At 36.2% G+C, this 22,507-nt stretch overlaps 1 protein-coding gene across 7 annotated transcripts in view; it reads right to left on the bottom strand.

Annotated features, from left to right (window-relative positions):
- Positions 1-22,507, bottom strand: part of LOC110030609 (probable E3 ubiquitin-protein ligase HIP1) — a 59,425-nt gene that overhangs the window by 16,527 nt on the left and 20,391 nt on the right. For 2 of the 7 annotated variants that reach the window (XM_020733395.1, XM_020733399.1), the window contains exons 2-4: positions 5,517-5,582; positions 3,879-5,445; positions 3,257-3,310 (exon numbers count right to left, since the gene is read on the bottom strand). In XM_020733395.1, coding sequence (XP_020589054.1) covers positions 3,257-3,310; positions 3,879-5,420 — 1,596 coding nt within the window. In that variant the 5' untranslated portion in view covers positions 5,421-5,445; positions 5,517-5,582. The remainder of the gene's footprint in view (positions 1-3,256; positions 3,311-3,878; positions 5,446-5,516; positions 5,583-22,507) is intronic. The other 5 variants (XM_020733398.1, XM_020733400.1, XM_020733401.1 and 2 more) reach the window with 4 other exon arrangements.

Raw genomic sequence — 22,507 nt, 5'->3', positions numbered from 1 at the left:
CATCCGGAGAAGTTCGCATTTTCACCCGTCCTTTGGGCTTAATTGAAGTCTGATTTCGTGCAGTTTCGTGAATTTCGTGTATTTGATGTGTGTATGTGACGAAAGTGGTCGTGACGATGTTTTCCCTGAGGCTTGAAGTCCTATTTGGATCATCTTCCTTGAATCTTTGCAAAATAGCCCATAACCGCTCGTTCATAAAACGATGGTCTTGTGCCAAAGATGCTAGCATCAAAGGAAAATAGGAATCGGCTGGAGCTTCTAGAAGGGTGAGTCTCAATTCTAGTTTTCTAAGATGGTCCATAGGGATTTCTAGAGCTAGAACCTAGACTCTAAGGAGGAGAAGAAAAGACCTCACAAAAATGAGGTCAACAATATGTGAGCATTGGTTTTAAGTTTTTCTGACAAATTATGCTGATCGAATTGCTTGCTCTTGCCTCCTCAAGTGTGGAGTAATATTTTGGGGGGAAGAATGTTGAACACTGCTCCCTCTTTTTTAATCGTTTTCTTCTGTCGGACTTTCAAAAATATAATTGCATATGCTCTGTTGCACATTTGAAGTTTCATGATCAAACAGTAGAAGCTATGGAATGTAGTACATTTCAGCATTGTTTATTCGTTTCTTTCACAATTTTATGTGTATTTACTATGCATATGCATTCACTGAGGATATATGCCAGATAAGATATTAAATGGGGGATGACATTCAAATTTTATTTAGAGCGATGATGAAAAATAACTATCACATGGCTTAAATGATCACCACTTTTCAATTTTAAACTGACAAAGTTTTCCCACAGATACTACCTGTCGCCAAAAAACACGTTCAAATACTTATTCCATTTGAGAAAATGGTGATTATGGTGGAGTCTTCTTTGGTTAAGAAATCTCACTGAGTTCTAATTGTTGCCTCAAGGATCTAAATTGTCTAGTAAGAAACATAAAATTGATTATGGTATCTTATCTGACATGTCTTTTAAGGGTTCGCATTAGTGCTTAGATATAACAAGTACACCAAAAATTCTAAAATGAACATATGAACAATATTTCATGTTGTTGTTTCCACTGATTGATCAGGACATATAAGAATGTTGCTAACTTATCTATCATGCAATCTTCAAATGTGCAACTTATATTAAACAATAAGAAATTTAGCTTTTTTTCTGCTGGGACTTTTATAAATAGAGTTGTATAAACAATATTCAACATTACCCCCAAAAATATTCCTCTGCATTGAGGAGGCAAGAGCAAACAATTCAACCAGCATAATTTTTCAGAAAAAACTAAAAAACCAGTGCTCACATATCTATCCAAACAAAATAAAACAATAAAACTTTAAAATAAACAGATGAACCTTGCTTGGATGATTCATATGATCATATTACTTCGGATGTTTTGTAAACCCGTTGGTTGCCTGGTTTTCATTTACGATAAGGCTTTTAGAATGCCATTTGGGGGGGGGGGGGGGGGGCGCACATTTCACATTTCTCGTCAAATGTTTAGTGGAGCGGTGATGAATAAAACATAACAAAGGGCTCGACCGATTACCAAATGTAAATGAGGAAAAAAAATGGTCATGTTAATTTAACACAGATACTGTCCGGTCTTTATGCTGACATAACACAATTGATGATCATGGATTGAGCTATCTTTGACATCCATGAACTGATTCTAAGCTCTACTTTCACTTTTTATTTGACATATTCTTGCTTGGGTTCATTTATTGTTGTTTTACATGTCAAATTACATTAATAAATTTCTTTTGTTACTTAGTATCAGATGAGCAAACAAAAAGAATGTGGGATATCCGTTATTTAGGATAGAGACGAAGACAATTTTCTGTCATTTTAGAAAAGGGTAATAAACGACTAACACATTTCAATAAGGAAGTTGTTCAACAAAAGACATTCGTTATCAAGTAGTGCTATCGAACGAGCATTCGATATATGGAAGAAGTGAGTCATACTCCGAGATATGCCTACATATTCTTTAAAAAAACAGGTTAAGATAGTTGTTGCAACAACTGCATTTCATAATTTTATATGGAGACATCCATCCCAAGATGTTATCGATTTTAGTTTCTTAGATGGTAAACCTATCTGATATGCCCGAGGAAGCTAAACAACATCAAGCTGGACCTTCGGTGCAAGAAAACGAATGTAGAAGAAAAAGTACAACACTTCCGAGGCAGAAGGTGTTGGGGAGATGTTACAGTTGATAAAATAGATTATTGATGATTTTGTGAATGCAACGACCTTACTTATATAGCATCACATAGTTATTTGTAGTTGATTCATATTTCATCTTCATGTATTTCGCTGGATGTATTTTTTCAATATATAGCAAACTGTGTCATGCCTTTTTTGCACCGATAAACTTTAATTCTTAATTTTAATACAACTATTTTTTTAAGAATTTCTAGAGTAATACTATATTATAATAAAAGGAAATATGAACTTAAGATCATCAAGCAATTCGAAAGTTCCACTATATTATTGTGGCGAAAGGTATGTTCACTGCCGGTCCATAAGGAAAGATAGTTGTGGGAGAAGATTTTATTCTTGTCTCAGAAATAGGACTCCTGAAAATTGCGACTATTTTCGGTGGGTAGATGACACTGACGAAGTATCTACAGACCGTGGTCAGTCGAGGAGTTATGCAGGGATGAGGAGATTGTCCCGAAGATTTGATCGTCAAAATTTCAAGTCAAACATCATTCTAGGCTCGCTTATTACCATTGTTGTTCTTGTTATTGTAGTCGTTTGCTTCAAATAGCTAATTCTTCTTTTATGTATTAGAGTATTTAAGATCAGACAATTTTTTAGTAGTATAAGCTCTTTCTGTTATTTAATTATAAATATTCTGAAAACTGCACTTATTTCAATATATTATATATATAGGACAAAATAATCTTTCTTAACAGAAACAACAACAACACAGCGGATCTCCCAAACATAAACCTTTGCTGAAAAAGAAGCTTCTCCAGGAAACAGTTTTACAGCAGCTTCATGAAAAAACAGTAGCCCCTCTAAATGCACCTTAAATTACTGAAAAAACTAAAAGAGTGAAACTTTCTAGTAGTTCTTCATGAATCCCATTATTCAAAACACTCCTAAAAAGGACCTAGACCATTGGCAGTGAATATATTGTAAAAAAAAAATTAAAGAATTACATCGGCACTTACAAATTGCTAGAACAACTTGCAGAGAAATATCTAAAAAAAATATAAATTTGCTTGTAAAAAAAAGTTTGGCCATACCTCAAATCGCAGATTCACCCCTCTGCGCATTAAATCCAAAGCATTGCGAATCTGCTACACAAACACGGCATGGAAGACAGATGATCAACAAATTAATACAATATTCAACAACGGTAGCTTTACTTCAATGTTTTCATTAAGAATGAAAAGGGAAAAATAATAAAAATTTGAAGCACAATTAATAAGAAATGTTCTGCGGTCAATATTTTGCATGCATCACACAGTATTTTCAGCTGGAGGATACCCAAAATAATAATAATAATAATAATAATAATATTTTCAATCAAAACCAAAGCTTTAAATTGGACATGATCAGCCAAAATTCGAAATAGACGCCAAAAGAAAAAAATATTCTCATCAGATATCAATATTAAAAATTCGGTCACAGATGCCAATTGCTGTAGTAAAGCAGGAACTTAAAGTAGATTTACATACATACCACTCAAGTCCTATGTATTTACATGCCTAACACCTATATTTTTTACATTTTTTCATATCATGTCATATATGTATTAACTGAAGTGTAGGTGTTGGATATATAAATACATAGGAATTTGGTTGTATGCAGGTAAATGCCCCAAATATTAAAAATAGCACATTGAGAAATAACAAGTTAACATACCTCAGATATCATCCTGCTTCTCCCATCTCTGCTTCTAGCAGACAAAGGTAAACCCGAAACACCATCACGTTGCCTATCTATAGAAAATGCCGCCCTTGGGTAAAGTGGAGGATGGCCTTGGCGAACATTCCTGGATGATTGACCAGGCTCCTGCATCGAAGCAAAACGACCAGATTGCCGTGAAGATAAATTATTAGTTTGATGCCCAGATTCAGACCCACCAGATAGAAACAAAGAGCTGCGTAGAACCTCAGAAGAGTTTCTGTGATACTGCACAGGAACCATCTCACTTGATGTCCTGATAGATCCCGGCGACGGAACAATACCCGAACTAATGCTAGCTCGATTCCCGGGCACACTCAAGCTCGAATTAGATGGATTCCAGTTCAGTGGATCCTGACTCAGATGACTGGCCGTATTTCTCGTAACATATGTTTGTTGGTCAACAACACCATTTCTCGTCAAGCTTCTAATATTCGCTTCCTCGGGAGACGAAATTAACCTCCGCTGCGGGTAGGCCGGAAGTGATGAACTACCAATTCTTGAAGCGGAAGAAGGATTGCTAATGTTGTGAGGCAAGCCAGGAACGATTAGCATGCGTGACTCAGTTTGTTCTGCTGCGTGATTAAAATGACTCAAAATAGAAGATGGATCAACAGAAGAAGACCAGATGCTAGGAAGCCGGTCGCCGGTCGCAGTAGATTGTGATTGAAAAGGGGACATATCATGCTGGCATGCGGGATTAAGCCTCGCTCGAATATTCCTCTGCAAGGTTTCAGCATTTCCCAATAAGCATGAAGTTGGATTCCGTTCGGAACAAACTCCCCTATGCATTGCGGGGGTGAAACCTGGACTCTGGTTGAGTTCTACAAAACTAGTGGCAGGAAGATACCGAGACGAGCTCGGCATGCCTAAATCCGCCGAAATATTATGACTAGTTGAAGATTCTCCAACGAATGCTTCCATGCTTTTCCTCTTACAAGCTACACGCTGACTATCGACCAAACTTCTCGCTCGATCAACATCTTCTAAGACCTTTCCAACACCACTAGAGGAACTCCCAATTGAATTTGAGTAAGGAACATGCTGTGGTTCGAAGATTTCGGGCAAAAAAGGACCCATAATCTCACCACGAGGATCACCGTGCACGTTCTGATCCATTCTATGGTTCTCATGAGTTGAATTCAACCTTTGTGTGAATGCCTGACCATCATCAGCTGGAGAATTATTAAGATTCAGGTCCACATGCTCCAGTGAAAGGATGTTGTTTCTTTCCTCCATAGTTGGGTCACTGGAAGAACTAATTGAAAGTGAAGTACTCCAGCCATGATCCATTTTTATCGCATCGTGATTTTCTTGGTTTATAATATAGGAACTCGAGTTAGGGTCGCTCGAATTCCAGATATTCAAGCCATCGGTTTCTCGAGGTGCTATATTAAGATAATCCATGTCGGTTTCATTCGGAGATAATAAATATTCCGCCAAGGTAGAAGTTTCCACAGAATTTAGAAGCATGTTACTCCCGTATAATGGTTGATCCATGCGGGTGCTATTCGAATTAGACCTACTGTCAATTTGAAGAGTTTCAGGAATAAATTTAAAAGAATTTATCTGCCGTTGGATCGAGAGTAAACATACCTAATTTTCCGCCTGGGGTTGTGCAGAAAAAAGATATCAGGATCCTCCGACACTATAATAAGTGCTCTGCATTAGGAAAAGAAATTAGAAAAGGAAAACTTGTGTTCTACAATTATTCTTAAAATAGATCTGATTATAAGAATATGATAGTTCTTGAGAGAGAAAAGCTAATCCCAATATAGTCAAAACATAAGACAATGAAAAATACCCTTTAAGACCCAAAATAAAAAATACAATACCAGTAAAATATTTGTACAGAAGCTTACAAAGGTGTTCGTTAAGTACTCAAAAACATAAATAAGAAACTCACATTTGAAAACCAGGCATCTTGATTAATCATCTGAAAACAAATAAAATCAAAGGAAAAAAAAAAGAGAAAAGCTTTAATTTAGAGATTTAACCGGAAATTTCCTTCCTAATGGAATTAGTTTTTTGAAAGAATGATTGATGATAACTGTGAAATAACCCAACTCCGCCTCAACTTTGACCCTCTTTCTTACTTAAGGAATCATTGCTAACAGCTCACCAATCCGTGGGAGGACTTTAATTATTTGTAGTTATTTATATTAATTTTGTATGTTTCGTATAAGAAACTATCCTAAAATTATATTAATTTTGAACATGACAAAATGAACGTGGAGTCAACAATTCTCCAATTATTGTCAGCTATTTATATCAAAATGATAAATAGTCTTCACAGCCACTCATAAAAACCATATGAATTCAAAAAATTATACAAATAAAAAAAATGCCATTCAAATAAAAAACTAGAGTGGCCAGTCCCCTTTCCATCCAAATGAAATCCCCATTGATCATAAAACTAGTTCAAGAAGAAGTTAAAGATCATAGTCAGATTTTACTTCTTTAACCATACAAGATCAAACGTATTAATACATTGATAGGAAACAGAATGATTTATCACAGAAAATTTAGGGCAAGCAAATATTTTCTTTAATAATCAAAATAATGAGAATACAAAGATAAACGTCTACAATTCGAGAGGTAGTAAATCTATCTCAAACCCTAATCCTAAGACTCAATACTCAGTCTCATGCATAACTCTATAAGTCTAAACATGTTAGCCCTATTTCTACTAATAATAAAAATATAAATAAAAGACTAAATTTCTCTTAGATTAAAGATGCCCGAAATTATCCCAAGGCAAGTCGGTCAATCACGCAAGCATGCATATCGATCAAGTAATATAAGAAATATGAGTTCATTATATAAGAACCAATCTTTTTTTTCTTTTACGCCCATTATTCTGTGATTTATTCCCTTTTTCCATGCCTTTCCAAATTGGACCCTGCGAACTTACACATTCTTCTTCTTGCTCGATACCGCGCCCGCCCCCTTCGGCTATTTAACAGATCAAACCCCTTCCTCTTGCTTCTGTGCTTGAAACCCTCGAAGTGTTATTGTGTGGAGCTAGCCAAGAAGAAATGACGAAATCGCGGCATGCACTTCCTCCTTCTGTCCACTCCTACCTGAAACTATTGAGGAAAGTAACCCTGGTCTTGCTCCGCCTTACTCAATCACGCGTGCATCTGCTCCTCTGAATCCTGTAAATTCGTCTTCCAATGGGTTTTCCTAACATGGGATTTAAGGCAAACAGAGGAGAAACATAATTTAAGAACTTGTAGGTTTTAAGGTATCATTTTTGGTGGTTTATTAGATTTAGGTGTTATGTATGAAAATCTCCTAACAAATAATTCAGAAATTTTAACTTTTCCCTATATCAAAATAAAATAAAAACAAAATACTATTTTAATTATATTAATCAAAGTTAAATAAGTTCATAATTGTCTCCTTTTAAGAATATAAAAGATAATGATGATTTAATATATATACATGCATATATTAAAAATTTTGCAGGTCCATTAGATATATAAAATTTAATGAATAAATAAATTTCATTGTTTAATCATTTATATTTTACTTTCTAATTGGTGTAGGATCGCTAGAACCGTCAAATTCATAAAACAATCACATTCGTTGCCTCGAAGCAATTGCTTTTATTAGAAGATAAACATACGCTTCCTAGTAAGAGACGTTAATCCTAATTACTTGTAATATATTCACAATTATTTTATAGGATTGCCAGTAATTTCATTACTACTTCAATTTTGTATTTGTTATAAGTTTCAATTAATGTTCATGATGAAAGCACTAATTTTCTTACTATATTGCTGCAAAATTCCTGCATAATTGAGTTAATCCTAAAATTATGATATTTTATTTTCCTTATATATGTATGAAATTGCATCAGTCATATCACAAGCATACATTAAGTGACATATCTCTTATATATTATACCTGTGAAAAAATTGGTATGCTTGTATGTAATTGTATGTAGATCGGTGAAACCCTTTTGGATATTGAGTAGCCGGGCCGACGGGCCTACTGAGTGGCTACTTTACGGGAAATAGTCAGGTTTCCTTGGGTTGTTATTGACCTTTCCATTTTCAAGGTGTCTGTTAAAACTGACTATATAAAAAACAAATGAAAAACCGAATAATGAGAAATTTGATTGGAAAACCATTTGCATGTTTTCTCATGATAAGTAAACATATTTGAGGTTTACCACTCTCTTGTTATCTTATGATGTTATATATGCACATAATAGTTATCTCTATTTATTATTCATATTGCATGCTCAATTTCCCCTATTTATTATTTAATAGATAATTGTCATTTACTGAATTTGTTTGTCAAATTAACTCTGATATTTTTACATAACAAACTCAATTCAACCACCAGTAGGACATCGACACCGAGCAAATTTTAAATTTTAGATTTCTCGTCTTGATATTTTTTTCAGTCTTTGATTTAACTATTATATTTTCCTTTTTGGGCCTGGGTAGTCGTCCTTTGTTATCATTTGAATTTTGATTCGATTAATTTATGCTTTACTTTGAGATGTATCAATGGACTATTCCATAAGAACAAAAATTTATATTTTACTTTTTATTTGTATGCAAATCTTTTTTTGAGAATACACAATAAGTTCAATTCATTTCATTATGCATGCCTTGCATTGTGGGCAAATGATTCAACTATTATAATAACAATCTTAAAATGAAGGATTGTCCCCTCAAATTTCAAGGTCAGCCGCGTGTAAGAAACACCAAGGAAAATAACTTGAAGCCGCATCACAAGAATAAGTGGCAAAAGTCAAATGGAGGAGAATTTCAAAAGCATCATAGAAATGGTCAAGCGAAACATGATTATTTTCAGCCTCAACAACAACTGAAGCAAGTGACGACGTCTCAACAGTATCAGCTTCGTCTTCCTACAACACAGTACCAGCAGTACCAAAAACCGCAACAATTGCCACTGGCGTATCAACATTCTTCAATTGTGTAATACCAGCCTCAGTGATCTCAAGCTCTAGAGCAGCCCAAACATACAATTCCAATGCGAATGTTTTTTATGACACATGAAGAAGCTCGTGAAGCTCCTGATGTGGTGACAGGTACCATTCTTATTTTAAAGCAACCGACAAGAAAACTATTTGAGTCTGGTACAACTCATTCATTCATATCGGTAGTGCATTAATTTATTCATTACAATTGCATCTATCAATGACTATGCCAGGTGGAGCTCACCTGTTATTGTCACTCGTGTGTTCCTGATTGTGACATTGTTATCAATGACATGCATATTCTTACTACTCCCATAATATTCCCACTAGCTGAGTTCGGTGTAATTTTGGGTATGGATTGACTATCCACAAATCATAAAATTATAAATTGTCGTAAGAGACAGGTATTTATGCATGCCTAGCTCAGTTCTATTTTGCTTCAAGGGTAGTAGAGTGGTTATTAATTTCAACAATTCAAGCCTATAAGTTGATCTACGATGGGTGTGTTAGCTATTTAGCTCATGTGATATATTCTGATAAATCAAGTATTAGCTTAGATAATGTTCTAGTGGTTCGAGAATTTGCTTATGTATTTCCCAAAGATTTTTGACTTACCACCAGATCGTGAGATTGAGTTCGCCATAGACCTACTTTTGAGCACCACTCCAATTTCTAAAACACCATATCAGATGGCCACAGTAGAACTCCAGGAGCTCAAGATCCAGTTGCAAGAAATGCTCGATAAAGGATTCATCCGACCAAGTGTATCATCTTGGGAAGCACCAGTTTTGTTTGTTAAGAAGAAAGAAGGAAGCATGCGGTTGCGCATCAACTACAGAAAGTTGAAAAGGATGACTGTGAAGAATAATATTCACTGCCTCGTATAGATGATTTATTTGATCAACAAAAATGTTCTAAGTTTTCTAATATCAACCTCCAATCGAGCTACCATCAGTTAAAATCAAGAATGAAGACGTTTCAAATGTTGTTTTTCGATCTCGATATGGGCACTACGAATTTATTGTTATGTCACTTGGTTTAACTAATGCCCTTGTTATCTTTATGGAATTGATGAATAGAGTTTCCAAGCATTACTTGGATTGATTCGTTATTGTCTTCATTGATGATATTTTAATCTACTCCAAGGACAGAAAGGGGCATGCCCAACATCTCAAAGCAGATTGAATACCCTTCAAGAGAATAAAATTTATGTTAAATTCTCTAAGTGTGAATTTTGGCTTTGAGAAGTGATATTTTAGGGACACATTGTTAGTGAAGCTAGAATTTCTGTGGATACATGCAAAAATTAAGGCAATAATGGATTGACCGAGGCCGAGCATTATCACTGAGATTCATAGTTTCCTTAGATTGTTGGATTTTATCAGATTGGTTTAAGATTTTTCTCGCATTGTTGCACCTCTATCAATGTTAACTTAAAAGGCCTCCAATGCATGTGAGTAAAGTTTCCATAAACTAAAAAACTACTTAGTAATAGCATCAATTTTCACAATTTCCTCTGACACGGATGAATTTCAAATCTACAGTGATGTTTCACATCAAAGATAGGGAAGTGTTCTAATGCAACATGACAAAGTTGTAGTTTATGCCTCCAAACAATTCAAGATGCATGAAAGAAATTATCCTACCCACGACTTGTTAGCTGCAACTATATTTGCACTATAGATTTGGAGGCACTTCCTTTATGATGTTCGTTGTGAGGTCCTCACCAATCATAAGAGCTTGAAGTACAATTTCGCCCAAAAGGGAGTTGGACATGAGATTAAAGGCAATGGCTCGAGTTGATGAAGGACTATGATTTAGATATTCAGTACTAACATGGTAAGGCGAATGTAGTTGTAGACACTCCAAACAGAAAATCTTTGGACGGATGCAGCTTGGATGATAACTCAGGAGCACAAGTTAGCATAGAAGATAGAACGACTCCAGCTCGAGATAGTGTCGACAAGAGCTACTTCTAACACTTACGCATCATGTTCGTGCAACTTAGATGATGAATGCAAACTTACTACAAATTAGAGAGCAAACAAAGAATGAATAGAATCCCGAGTTTAGTATCAATTAAGATGACGCTTTGAGATTTCAAGATCGACTATGTGTTCCAGATCAAGAAGGGCTTCAACAGGAGACGCTCATAAGGCATAAGGCACATTCTACTTCATATTCTAATCATTCATAAAGTACTATGATTTATCAAGATCTCAAGAAGCTAATTTGGTGGCCTGATATGAAAATGATTTTAGTTGAGTTCGTAGCAAAGTGTTTGACCTGTCAGATGATTAAGGCCGAACATTAGAGACCTGGTGGTCTGTTGCGGCCTCCTCCCATTCTAGAGTGGAAATGAGATGAGATTTCCATGGACTTCGTGGTTGGCTTGTCGAGATCAAAGCAAGGACATGATGTTATTTGGGTTGTGGCCAATAGACTAAGCTCATTTTCTACCAATCAAGCAAATCATTTAGTGGATAAATTGGCCAAGATCTACATAGACAACAACATTCAACTTTATTGAATTCCAACTGTTATTATATCAAAACATGATGGTAGACTTACTTCCAGTTTATGAAAATAAGTGCAAGAAAGCATGGACACAAGATTAGACTTCAATATTGTTTTTCATCCTCAAACCGATAGAAAATCAGAGTGCGCCATTCATATTTTAGAAGACTTGCCGAGAGTTTGCATTTTGAACTTTGGAGATAACTGACAAGACTATTTCATTGGTTGAGTTTGCTTGTAGCAATAACTTTCAGACTAATATCGATATGGTATCATGCGAAGCACTTTATGGCAGAAAGTGTAAACCCCCCTTGTGTTAGTTTAAGGTTGGTGAGAGGTGAATATTTGGACCTCAACTAGTGGATCAAGCTACCGAAAATGTTAGTAAAATTTGAGATCGACTACAATATGTCGAAGTTTGACTAACCACATAGATCGAAATTCAAAGTGACATAATGTGCATGACGACTCTTATATTATTGGAGTAAATAATGTCTTCCACATCTCTCGACTTCGACATTATGTGCATGACGACTCTTATATTATTGGACACAAGCCATTAGTGATTTGAGGAGATCCAAGTTAGGAAGAACTATCAGATCACATCTTGGAATGAGAAGTTCAACAACTTCGACAACGATCAATTCCTTTTGTTCGAGTGCATTGGAAGAACCAGTTAGAATGAGAAGCAGCTTGGAAGATTGAGGAAGAGATGATCGCAAAGTACCCACAATTGTTTCAAAACTAAGATATTAATTTGGAAACCAAATTATTTTGAGGGTAAAATAAATAAACAAAAATGTTGTTTCCTTTTACGCCCGCTAGCACGCGAATTATTCCCTTCTTTATTTCCCACACCTTCCAAAATTGGACACCACGAACTTGCCTGTTCTTCTTCCTGCCTCCCCCAAATTACTTTTTCGATCGAGACCGCCCCCACCCCGCCCTCTTCGGCTATTTAACGAACCAAACCCCTTCCTCCTGCTTCCTTGCCTGAAACCCTTGCAATTGTTGTCGCGTGGAGCTAGCCAGGACGGAAAAATGAAATCGTGGCATGCACTTCCTCCTTCCGTCCGCTTCTACTCGAAACAACTGAGGAAGGCAACCCTCGTCTTGCTCTGTCTTCCTTACACGTTGCATGAGCTCCTCTGAATCCCGTAAATAAATCTTCCAACGGGTTTTTCTAACCCGAGATTTAAGACAGACAAAGGATAAACGAGATTTAAGTACCTCTAGGTTTTAGGATGTCATTTTTGGTGATTTATTAGATTTAGATGTCATATGAAAATCCACAAACAATTAATTCATAAATTTTAAGTTTTCTCTATATATGAAATGCTCCTCCTTGGCGATTCCCGGCAGTGATTCATAGATTCCTCATTTCTCTCCGTCGTCTCCCGCGATAAAGTTTCACGCTCTCACAGACGTCCTCCAGTCGACGAGTCCACGACGCACGCACTTGACAACGTCTCACCTGCTCTCAACCACGCTCGCAGCTCTTGTCCTCCAGTCTCACGCTCTCGGACTCCGCAGTCGACGGCTCGCGTTCTCCTATAGTCGACAACTTGCGTCGTCTCACTTCCTCTGTCCCCCTGCCCGACAAATAGTTCCTACTCGGCTCGCAGCTTTTGCTCGCCTATTTTCAGCGGCTTCCAGTGGCTCGCCTAGCTGCTTTGGAGATGGCATCCACGATCCGTTCTTATGTCACTGCACTTGCCGACGACATTCCTTTTCCTACTCGTGTTCCTCCTTCAGGTTCAGAGTCTGGTTTTCATATTGGCAAGTCCTGCAATGTTCTGCAATCTTTTCAAGACACTCTTGAAGGTGGTGGCGATCACACCTTCATAAAAAAATTAGGGAAAAAAATGGGAAGCCTGCTCTTATTCTCACAGAGGTTGAAACCACTACTCTCGTGTCCTCCTGATGTTTTGCCTAGTGGGAAAATTTCTGTATGGTCACCCAAAACTAGAGATTATTCAGAAAAATTTTGAGGCTATGAAACTATTGGGCAGTTGGAATATTAGTTTACTTGACGGTCAGCTTATATTGATTCAGTTGTCTCATGATGTTGATTATACTCATATCTTTTCTCGAAAAGTTATCAAGATCGACAACCGCAATATGAAAATTCTGAAGCGGACTGTTGGTTTCGACCCAAAAGCGGAGTCCCCTATCATTCCAGTTTGGATAAAATTTTCGGGGTTAAAATTACATCCGTTCAACTGGGAAATTCTCTATTCTTTAGCAACTGCTTACGGTAAGCCTCTCAGGGTTGATAGTCATATGCTTGCTGTCACCAGACTCTCTGTGGCTTGTGTGTTAGTTGAGAGAGATATCACTCAACCAGCTCCGGATGAGGTGTGGATTGGAACCACTCACAATGGATATTGGCAAAAGGTTGAAATTGAATTACACCCTCCTTATTGCTCTCATTGTAGTATGTTTGGTCACAACTCTACTATTTGCTATTGTTTGCATCCTCATATAAGGCTGAATATCGCTAAAGAACAATTATCTATCATCCCTGTTGAGAAGATGCAACCCGATTCTCTTTCCAACATCGCAGTTCCTGAAGAAGAATAACATACTACAGCTATAGATCTAGTTGTGCTTATATCACCCACTGTTATTGAATATGACTCACATACATGTCAAGAAACACGAGAGGGCTCTTTTGATGCAATAACAGATCAGTCGGTACAAAATGTAGGTGCTTCTAATGTTCAACAATCTACACATCTCTAGCACACTTTGGAACAAGATCAGATGAATCAATCTTCGGAAGAGGAATGATAGGTCTATTCCAGGAGGAAGAAAAAGAATGGAGGCCGACTCCAGCTCGGGAACATATTGGTATTGGATGATACGGATGATACATTGGTTACTAATGACAATGACAATCATCTTACCAACTTATTAGTTTGCTCATTCCGTAGAACCAGAGACAGGCAAAACCAAATTAGGTTGCTCTCTAGCCACTTGATACCATGTATTTAAGCATTTTTAGGTTTTTTCTTTACGTCTCTAATGTACTTTTATGTATTTTCTAGTTTTAGAACCCCTTGTGATTTTGGTGTGGACAGGGTGTCATATTTGGGCCCTCCAACACAATGTATTTGTATCTTTCTATCTGGTTAATATATTAGCCTTTTTTAAAAACTATTAGATATAAGAGATCTAACCGGTCTCATCATTTTTCATATATATATATATATATATGTGCATATATTAAAAATTTTGTAGGTCTATTAAAATACACCTAATTTAATGAATAAATAAGTTTAATTGTATATTCATTATATTTTATTTTCTAATTTGTGTAGAATTGCTAGTCGAATCCGTAGAAGTATCGTGTTTGTCATCTCGAAGTAAGAAATTGCTTTTATTAGAGGATAAACATACAATTCCTAGTTAGAAGTGTTAATATATTTATTTGTACAAAGTTACTTTAAAGGATTGTCAGTTATGTCATTACTAATTCAATTTTTTTGTACTTTTTATAAGCTTCAATTATTGCTCTAATGAAATTAATTGCCATAATCTTTTGCTGTAAAATTCATACAATTGAGTTAAACCTGCAATAATGATAGCTCATTATTCTTGCACTTTATTTGTATGAAATTGAATCTTTCATAGCACAAGCCTGCATTAAGTAACACATCTCTTACATAAAATACTTGTCGATAATTTGATATGCTTGTGTCAGATGGTCTGAGGTCGGTGAACCCTTTTGGGTATTGATTAGCCAGGCTAACAGACCCACAAATTAGGGGTGAGCATTCGGTCGGTTCGGATGGATTGGCCTTGAAATTGGTCAAACCGATTATAACCAAAATTCATAATCTATAAAACCAAATCAGTTTAAATTTAAATAAAACTGAATCGATCAAACCGAAATTTAATTTGGTTTAAACAGTTGGGTTATGCAAAAAAATCCAAAATTTAATTATTTATTAAATTTGATTAAAAACAAGCATTATTATTCATAGACGTTTAAAAACCAGCATTATTTACAACTCCTTGCCATTTATGCTTTCATAGTAACTGTTATTTACTGAGTTTTTTTTTTTGTTAAACTCACTCTTTGATATTTTTTTGCATAACAGGTTTCATTCAGCCACCAGTAAAACCGTTTCCACCGAAGCAAGTTTTTTTCAGTTTTAGATTTCTTATCTTAGTTTTTTTTCAGTATAATACAAAACATTGAGAAAATTGCATGGCTTACATTACAAGGGCCATGATAAAGAGATTACCTACAATGCATAGAATAACAAAACACAAATTTTTATTGCGGACATAAAAAGAAATACATTGCAAGAGATACAAAAAACTCATACCCAAGCAAATTGATCCTTGCAATACACTGCGATCCTCTCTACTCAATACAAGTTAATCGAAGATTTACTCTCATACAATTTTACTCGACCTCTCCTCACAATCTCAAATACAAAAAAAACCAACCCTGGGAAACTACCCCAAGGAGAACCATTGGAGAAAATTCTAGGGTTGACAAGACCCCCATTAAGCCTCAAGAGAAGCAACCTCCAACAGCCCAAGAGTCCCTCCTATGACAAAATAATGTTATATTTTTAGGTGCTCAATTAAAGTTCTAAATTAGGTATTAAAGCCTTCCCAATTCATCAATTCGTGGAACTGAGGTTAGAAGTGCAACAAACTGGCGCGGGTGCATAATTAATGGCATTGGTGTGCAGGTCCCGCTTTATAGTGGCGACGGTATGCAACATGGAGTGCACAGACGCACAATAGGGGAAAAATAGACATGCTTGTTTCAGGGGCATTCCGCCCTCTCTAGAATGAGGCACGAGTGCGCCAGACCAAAATGCCTTATTTTTCCTTTTTGGCTCCCTAAATTCTCTTTTGTTCCCCCAAGAGGCTTAATACATTGTAACTTGCAGAACGTAATAAAATTCTTTATTACAAGTGCAATATTATCATAAATATGCAATAAATAATAAATTTATAAAAGAAAATTTTACATATTTCATCTATATCAAAATCTCTCAAACTTATTTTTTACTTGCCTACAAGTAATCTCATGTCTAATTGGGACGCAATTGATATTTGTAGCTTTTATGAGGCAATTCCTGATTCTCTAACAAGATTATATAAGTGTAACTAATATACATGCAATACTCATTTTAGTGTTAGATTTTTATTAATTTCTAATAACAGTCATTTCTTTCTTTCCCTTCTTCCTGAATCTAAGCAGATCTTAAAACACTTAATAAAGTGTGATTAAAATATTTTCATTGCCTGAAAATATTTTCAACACTACTATTAGTTTTTAACTCCAGTATTAGTCAGCCAACCAATCCAAAATTACTTTTTCCTGAATTTAATAACGTAAATGTTTCATTAAAACAATTTTAGGTCCTTTTGATTAGCAAAGAGTATAAATTTTTTTCTTTTTTGCTCACCTCAAGCTTCTTCTCAGATAGATTGAGAACTTTTTTTTTTTTTGGATCGGGTCTTTCACTTTTTTCCCCTTTTATTTTCCTCTTCTTTTTCAAATCCGTTGAGAATTACTATATCTGGTTGGACCCATTTCTTTTAAGGATTTTGGATGTATAATCCCCTATATGATAATTCACACAAACTCCTTAATGTTAAGTCTCAAATATTATAATTCACTCAAAAGTTAAGATTCAAATAAATGAATTAAGTTGAAAATTAAAAGAGTTAAAATATTTCAGACTTTTAGGATTCAGGTAAATGTTAAAGTGCAACACTCAATTATTGAGATATTAATTCTCGTCCTCCCTTTTAATGAGTATTCTCAGTTCCAATGAAGTCAGTATATAATCTTGTTAAATTATTTGGATCTTATCATGAATTAATTCATTGAAATATAACCCATAACTTAAACATATGAATCACTCTTAATCAACTTTAGAGGTACTATTCTCTCCCCCAAACTTACCATAAAAGAAAATACAAGACTAAAAAAGAAGGAAGCATGTACAATTGAGAATATCATTATAGAAAATGTCAGCATGGCTAATAAAAATAAACATAAAGCACAATGTAACAATATCATGGAGAAATCTTAAGAGTGTCTCATAGGAAAGAAAAACAACATTGTAACATCTATAAATCACATGAGAGTTCACATCACATATTACATCAAGCATAATGCTAGATGTAGATCACAAAATCAACATCAATCTACAATACATCACATTATCAAACTCAGGCTCGCATAACACAATATGAAAATCTCATTGTAAATCACAACATACATCATTGGCATCTAACTATCAAAACGACCACAAGAACTCAAGCTCCTAGTGCTCGTCTTACTGCATAGATGTAGATCTTCTTGTCAAGGTCGCCTACCTCCCATTGTATCAGTTACTGTATGGTGGCAAAGTCGTCCATTCGTGCAGCTTGATTTGGGGTTGGTCTAGACGGTGGCGCACGAGGTTCGGAATAACTCTCTCCACTCTCATGGGTTGTCATGCCGGTCTTTTCATAGGAAAAAATATTATAGGTTTGGTTATGAGTTTAACCTGAAAAGGAAAAAATATTATAGGTTTGGTTATGAGTTTAACCGGGTTGAGTTGCTCCTCTTGCCCCTCCCTGACCACACCATTAGCGTATAAGATAGTGACAAGACTAGGTTATCTTAATCCTACAGTGTTCCACCCACTAATGATAGGTTGCAGGGACAAATGGATGATCGTGCTAACATCTATGCTCTTGTCTTTCTAACCACCATATCCTAGTAACATCAGTGAAGCTTGTGGGGTTATCTTAATCCTACAGTGTTCATGAACACCATATCCTTAGTAACATCAGTAGGCTTGTGGGGGGACATGAGTCTCACCTATATGAAATAATGTCATGCATTTGATTCTTTATTCAGAGCGGCACATGAGAAATTCACTATCCCATAGTCTCAGACTTCAATCGGGCAGTGTAGCCGGCGAGAAAATCTATTATTTTCTGACGATCAGAGAAAAAGTAAATTGGCATACTGACACTCGAGAATGTCTACTATCCCTAAGATTGAATTGATTGTAAGGTCAAATGATAACTTCTTTCCTCGCACGAATACCTTCTCGTCCATAGATTCCTTTGCATTAGCAAAGAACTCACAGACGATTGGGACAAGGCGAAAGGAGCGGTGTAGCAAAACCTCTCCCACCTCCTTTCAAGTATTGTCCCTTCCATCTGCCCCCCTAGCTTGCGAAAAAAAAACTAGCTCTGGGATCAATTTCTTTGATAACAAAAAATTGTAGCCATCGGTCGCTTCTAAGCTCATAAACTTTTTGGTATTGAAAGAGGTCGCCTTCTTCCCCATAGTTCTATTTGACATTGCAAATAAATGGAAGAACTGGGACTCCAAACGCAAGGTTTGAAGGAGTGCATAGTGGCAAAGAGGAAAACAAGGGAGAAGAGGTAAAAAATCATGGTGGAAGTTGAAAATGAAGAAATCTCACCTAAATTCTACGCTAGACCACTTCTGCCATCTTCATCGGCCAATTTCGGTGTTCTCGGCTTATCCTCTGATCGCCTAAGTAGGAAGCTCGACGTTGTGCAAGTGTGCTAGGCAAAATCATGAGTGGGGATGAAAAGGAAGAAGAGCGATCTGGTTTCAATAAACATGTGCGCGGCACGGGCGAGCTGCCCTCTTGGTTGTGCAGGACGGGCGCACGGAGCAAGCGCGGACACACCCATCTTCATCAAACAATGTGGGGGAAAGCTATTAGGCACGTGCATGCCATTAACTCGAGCAAGGGTTGTCGATATGGAATGTGGACGTGCCATTCTATCTGGAATACAACAAGGTGCGCTGGTTCTAGTGTAGGTGCACCAGTCCAAGCTCCTACAAATATGATTATCTACCCCCTTACCCTCGTGCACGCCTCCCAAATTGAAATCCAGAACTGGATATGCTCCAAAGACGTAACCGACGACTCTAAGCCCACGAAACAAAGGAAAACAAACTTTCAAATAAAGAATATGAAAACAAAGACCAACAAAAACAAGAAACTCACGAAATAACACTTGAGTTGTCTCCAAGGTAATACTTGATTTAACATCTTTATCATGACCTACAGTCATATCCAACCTTGAAGTATTCTTCCAGAATCAAAATTCCATTTCAGTAATCTCCAATCAATCGCCCTATCATTAATTTGTCCCAAAATTTTCATTAAATCCTCAATTTCAGAAATTTCTAGCACGTTTTCCTTATCAGTTTGATAAAAGTCCTCCCGAGGGCATGGAGAGGGTTAATTCAGATTCCCATCCCTAAGGGAGTTTTCTAGATCTAGAATTCTCCCAATTAATTCCTCTTTTTGCAAATAAGTATTTTCCCCACAAGCTGCAAAAAAATGATTCTCTAGGAGGCGAGTCAGGGTTCGAAAATCTTTAGTTGGATTCTCCTCCAGGCTCATGATCTAAATATACAGTGCTACTCTCCTACCTAAGGCTATCTTCCAACTCCTTCCTTTGGGCTCCTCATATGGGTGTTCCTATAGGTCTGACCTGGGTCGTGGTGTTCACAATCTCAATGATCTCTCAAAGAATTATAAAGGTCGCCTCGAAAAGAAGAGCACATTCTTTCTTAGTTATTGTCCAAAAAAATTCATCCACCAAAGTCTGCTCTTCGGGATCTGAGTGTTTAGATTTGGAAACTTGGCCATCAGCTATCCCTGACACCACATCTATACTCTACACTTGCTCCTTACCTCCTTCCACGGGATTCACTTCGATGTGACAGGGTAGCGTCCCTTCGGATCCATTGCTTAAAAAGGTTAGCTAACTACCCTATTTGATTCTATATGGTTCTTATGGCTGCAAATTGGCTCTGTAACTGAGTCCTCATATTTACTGTAAATTCTTTCAAAGATGAGCTCTCCTCCTTAAATTAGGGGTTAAAAGTGAATCCACATGGATGACTTGGTCTAAGGTGGACACTGCCCTAATTGTTCAAATTTCTTACAGGATTGCTAGGGTGCTCTTCCATTATTAATTTTCTACACTTGGGCTATTACTATTACAATTGAAATTTGGGCAAGTCGTCCAACTTGGGTTGTAGATGTTGGAATAGGAGTGATCGAACCCAGTCCATATGGCAGCCAAGGAAGTTGTGCTTGACTCATATTTACTGCCAATTCTTTCAAAGGCAAGCTCTCCTCACTAAATTGAGGGTTAGAAGTGATCAACATGGATGAGTTGGTCTAAGGTGGTCACTGCCCTACTTATTCGAATTTCCTACAGAATTGTCTTGGGTGCTCCACCACTATTGGTTTTCTACTCTTGGGTTATTACTATTCCAATTGAAATTTGCGTAGGTCATCCAACTTGGGTTGTAGATGTTGAAATAGGGGTGATCGAACCCAGTTCATATGGCATCCAAGGAAGTTGTGTCTAAATCACCTACTAGTCCATAAGCCACCTCTTTGTTGGGTAAGGATCCTTGTACAAAATCAATTCCTAAGTTGTTCACTTACATCAGCATGTCAATAATTTGTGAGGCTAGGATAGTCAACACCTCAGTTTTATGCCCACTAGCTCCTTCATAGAAGTAACTTTCTCGGATAGCTATTGACATTCTTTCGTTGCTACTTCCTCCATCAGTAAGTAGACAACCTTAAATGATTTAGACATAAGAGAACCCCCAACTATAACATCTAGAATTAATTTTAAATATCACACTACCCATTGTCAAACGTTTGAATAATTAGTTTGTCAGATAAAGCATGGTGTGGCTGTGTGGGCACTCCCTTACGCATTTCATTGAGCCTCTTCCACATTTCATAAATTCTCCCCCTATAATTGCGAGAGACACACAATGTCTTTCCTAAGTTTGATAGTCTTGAAGGGAATAAAGTATTAGGTTGATTGGGTTAAGATCTCCACGTAATGATCGATCCTAGTGCTGGGTCAAAAAAAGAAAAAAAACCTTAATCTAACGACATCGTCGGAGACATGACTAAACTTGAATCTGGCACACAAGCCAAATAGATGTATGAGTCTTCAATGGGTAATCACCCGAACTAGTTGGTCTGAATAATTTGGATAAGCTCAGATCTAAGTTCAAATGTATAATTTGGATAAGCTCAAGTTTAAGTTCAAATGTAGGGGTTTTTATGGTAGGGTGTTCGAGAGTCATGTGAATTTCAGCTATAAATGTGTTGAAATTCCCTAGGAGTTTTAAGACGGTTTTACCGAAGGATTTTCATTTATAAGTATTGGAACATTTTTATTTTTATATTTTTTTTGATATATATATATATATATATATATATATATTATTTTTAAAAAATAAACACGGAAAAAACAAAGCAGAACATAAAAAAAAAGGACAATTTTAAACTTCTACTTTAAGTGGTTCTACTAAAATTAAAAAAAGTCACATTTTCTCCCAACAACGGTGCCAAACTTGATGTCCAAAATTACTGCAAGATAAGTTGGACAATCAAATAAGATACATGTCGATCAAATAATATACAAATTATGAGTCTATATATCAATCCCAATATTTAAGTTGTCAAAATATTTCTAACACGTGAAGTTCTAGTTTACTAAACCTCTTATTCTAATTTGAATGTGTAGTTTGCAGATATGAAGGCTCTACAATTCAAATAACGAAAGAAAAACAAAGTAGAACATTAAAATATAAAAGGACAAAATTTCAAACTTCAACTCTAAGTGATTCAACTAAAATTATTATAAAATTAACAAAGTTTAACACTTTCTCTCATTAACGACACCAAAAACTTGATGCCCAAAAAACTTGTGAGATAAGTTGGTCAATCATGTAATTATACATGCCGATCAAATGATACACAAATTATGAGTCTGTATATCAATCCCAAGATTAAAGTTATCAAAATATTTCTAACATGTGAAGGTCTAGCTTACTAAATCTCTGAATCTAGTTTGAATGTGTAGTTTGCAGATACGAAAGTTCTATAATCCTAAAAACCAACGAAGAAAATTAAACTAGGTTTTATGAAGTATTTCAGATATAAACGATTTATACTCCTATGACAACGATCAAGTAATTTCTTAATGTTTTCCTATGAAACACATTTTATTATTGACAATCAAAGACATGTCCTCCTTGGCCAATATC

Source organism: Phalaenopsis equestris, unplaced genomic scaffold, assembly GCF_001263595.1.
Source record: "Phalaenopsis equestris unplaced genomic scaffold, ASM126359v1 Scaffold000741, whole genome shotgun sequence".
Lineage (NCBI taxonomy): Eukaryota > Viridiplantae > Streptophyta > Magnoliopsida > Asparagales > Orchidaceae > Phalaenopsis > Phalaenopsis equestris.
This window is presented reverse-complemented; position numbering and strand designations above follow the sequence as displayed.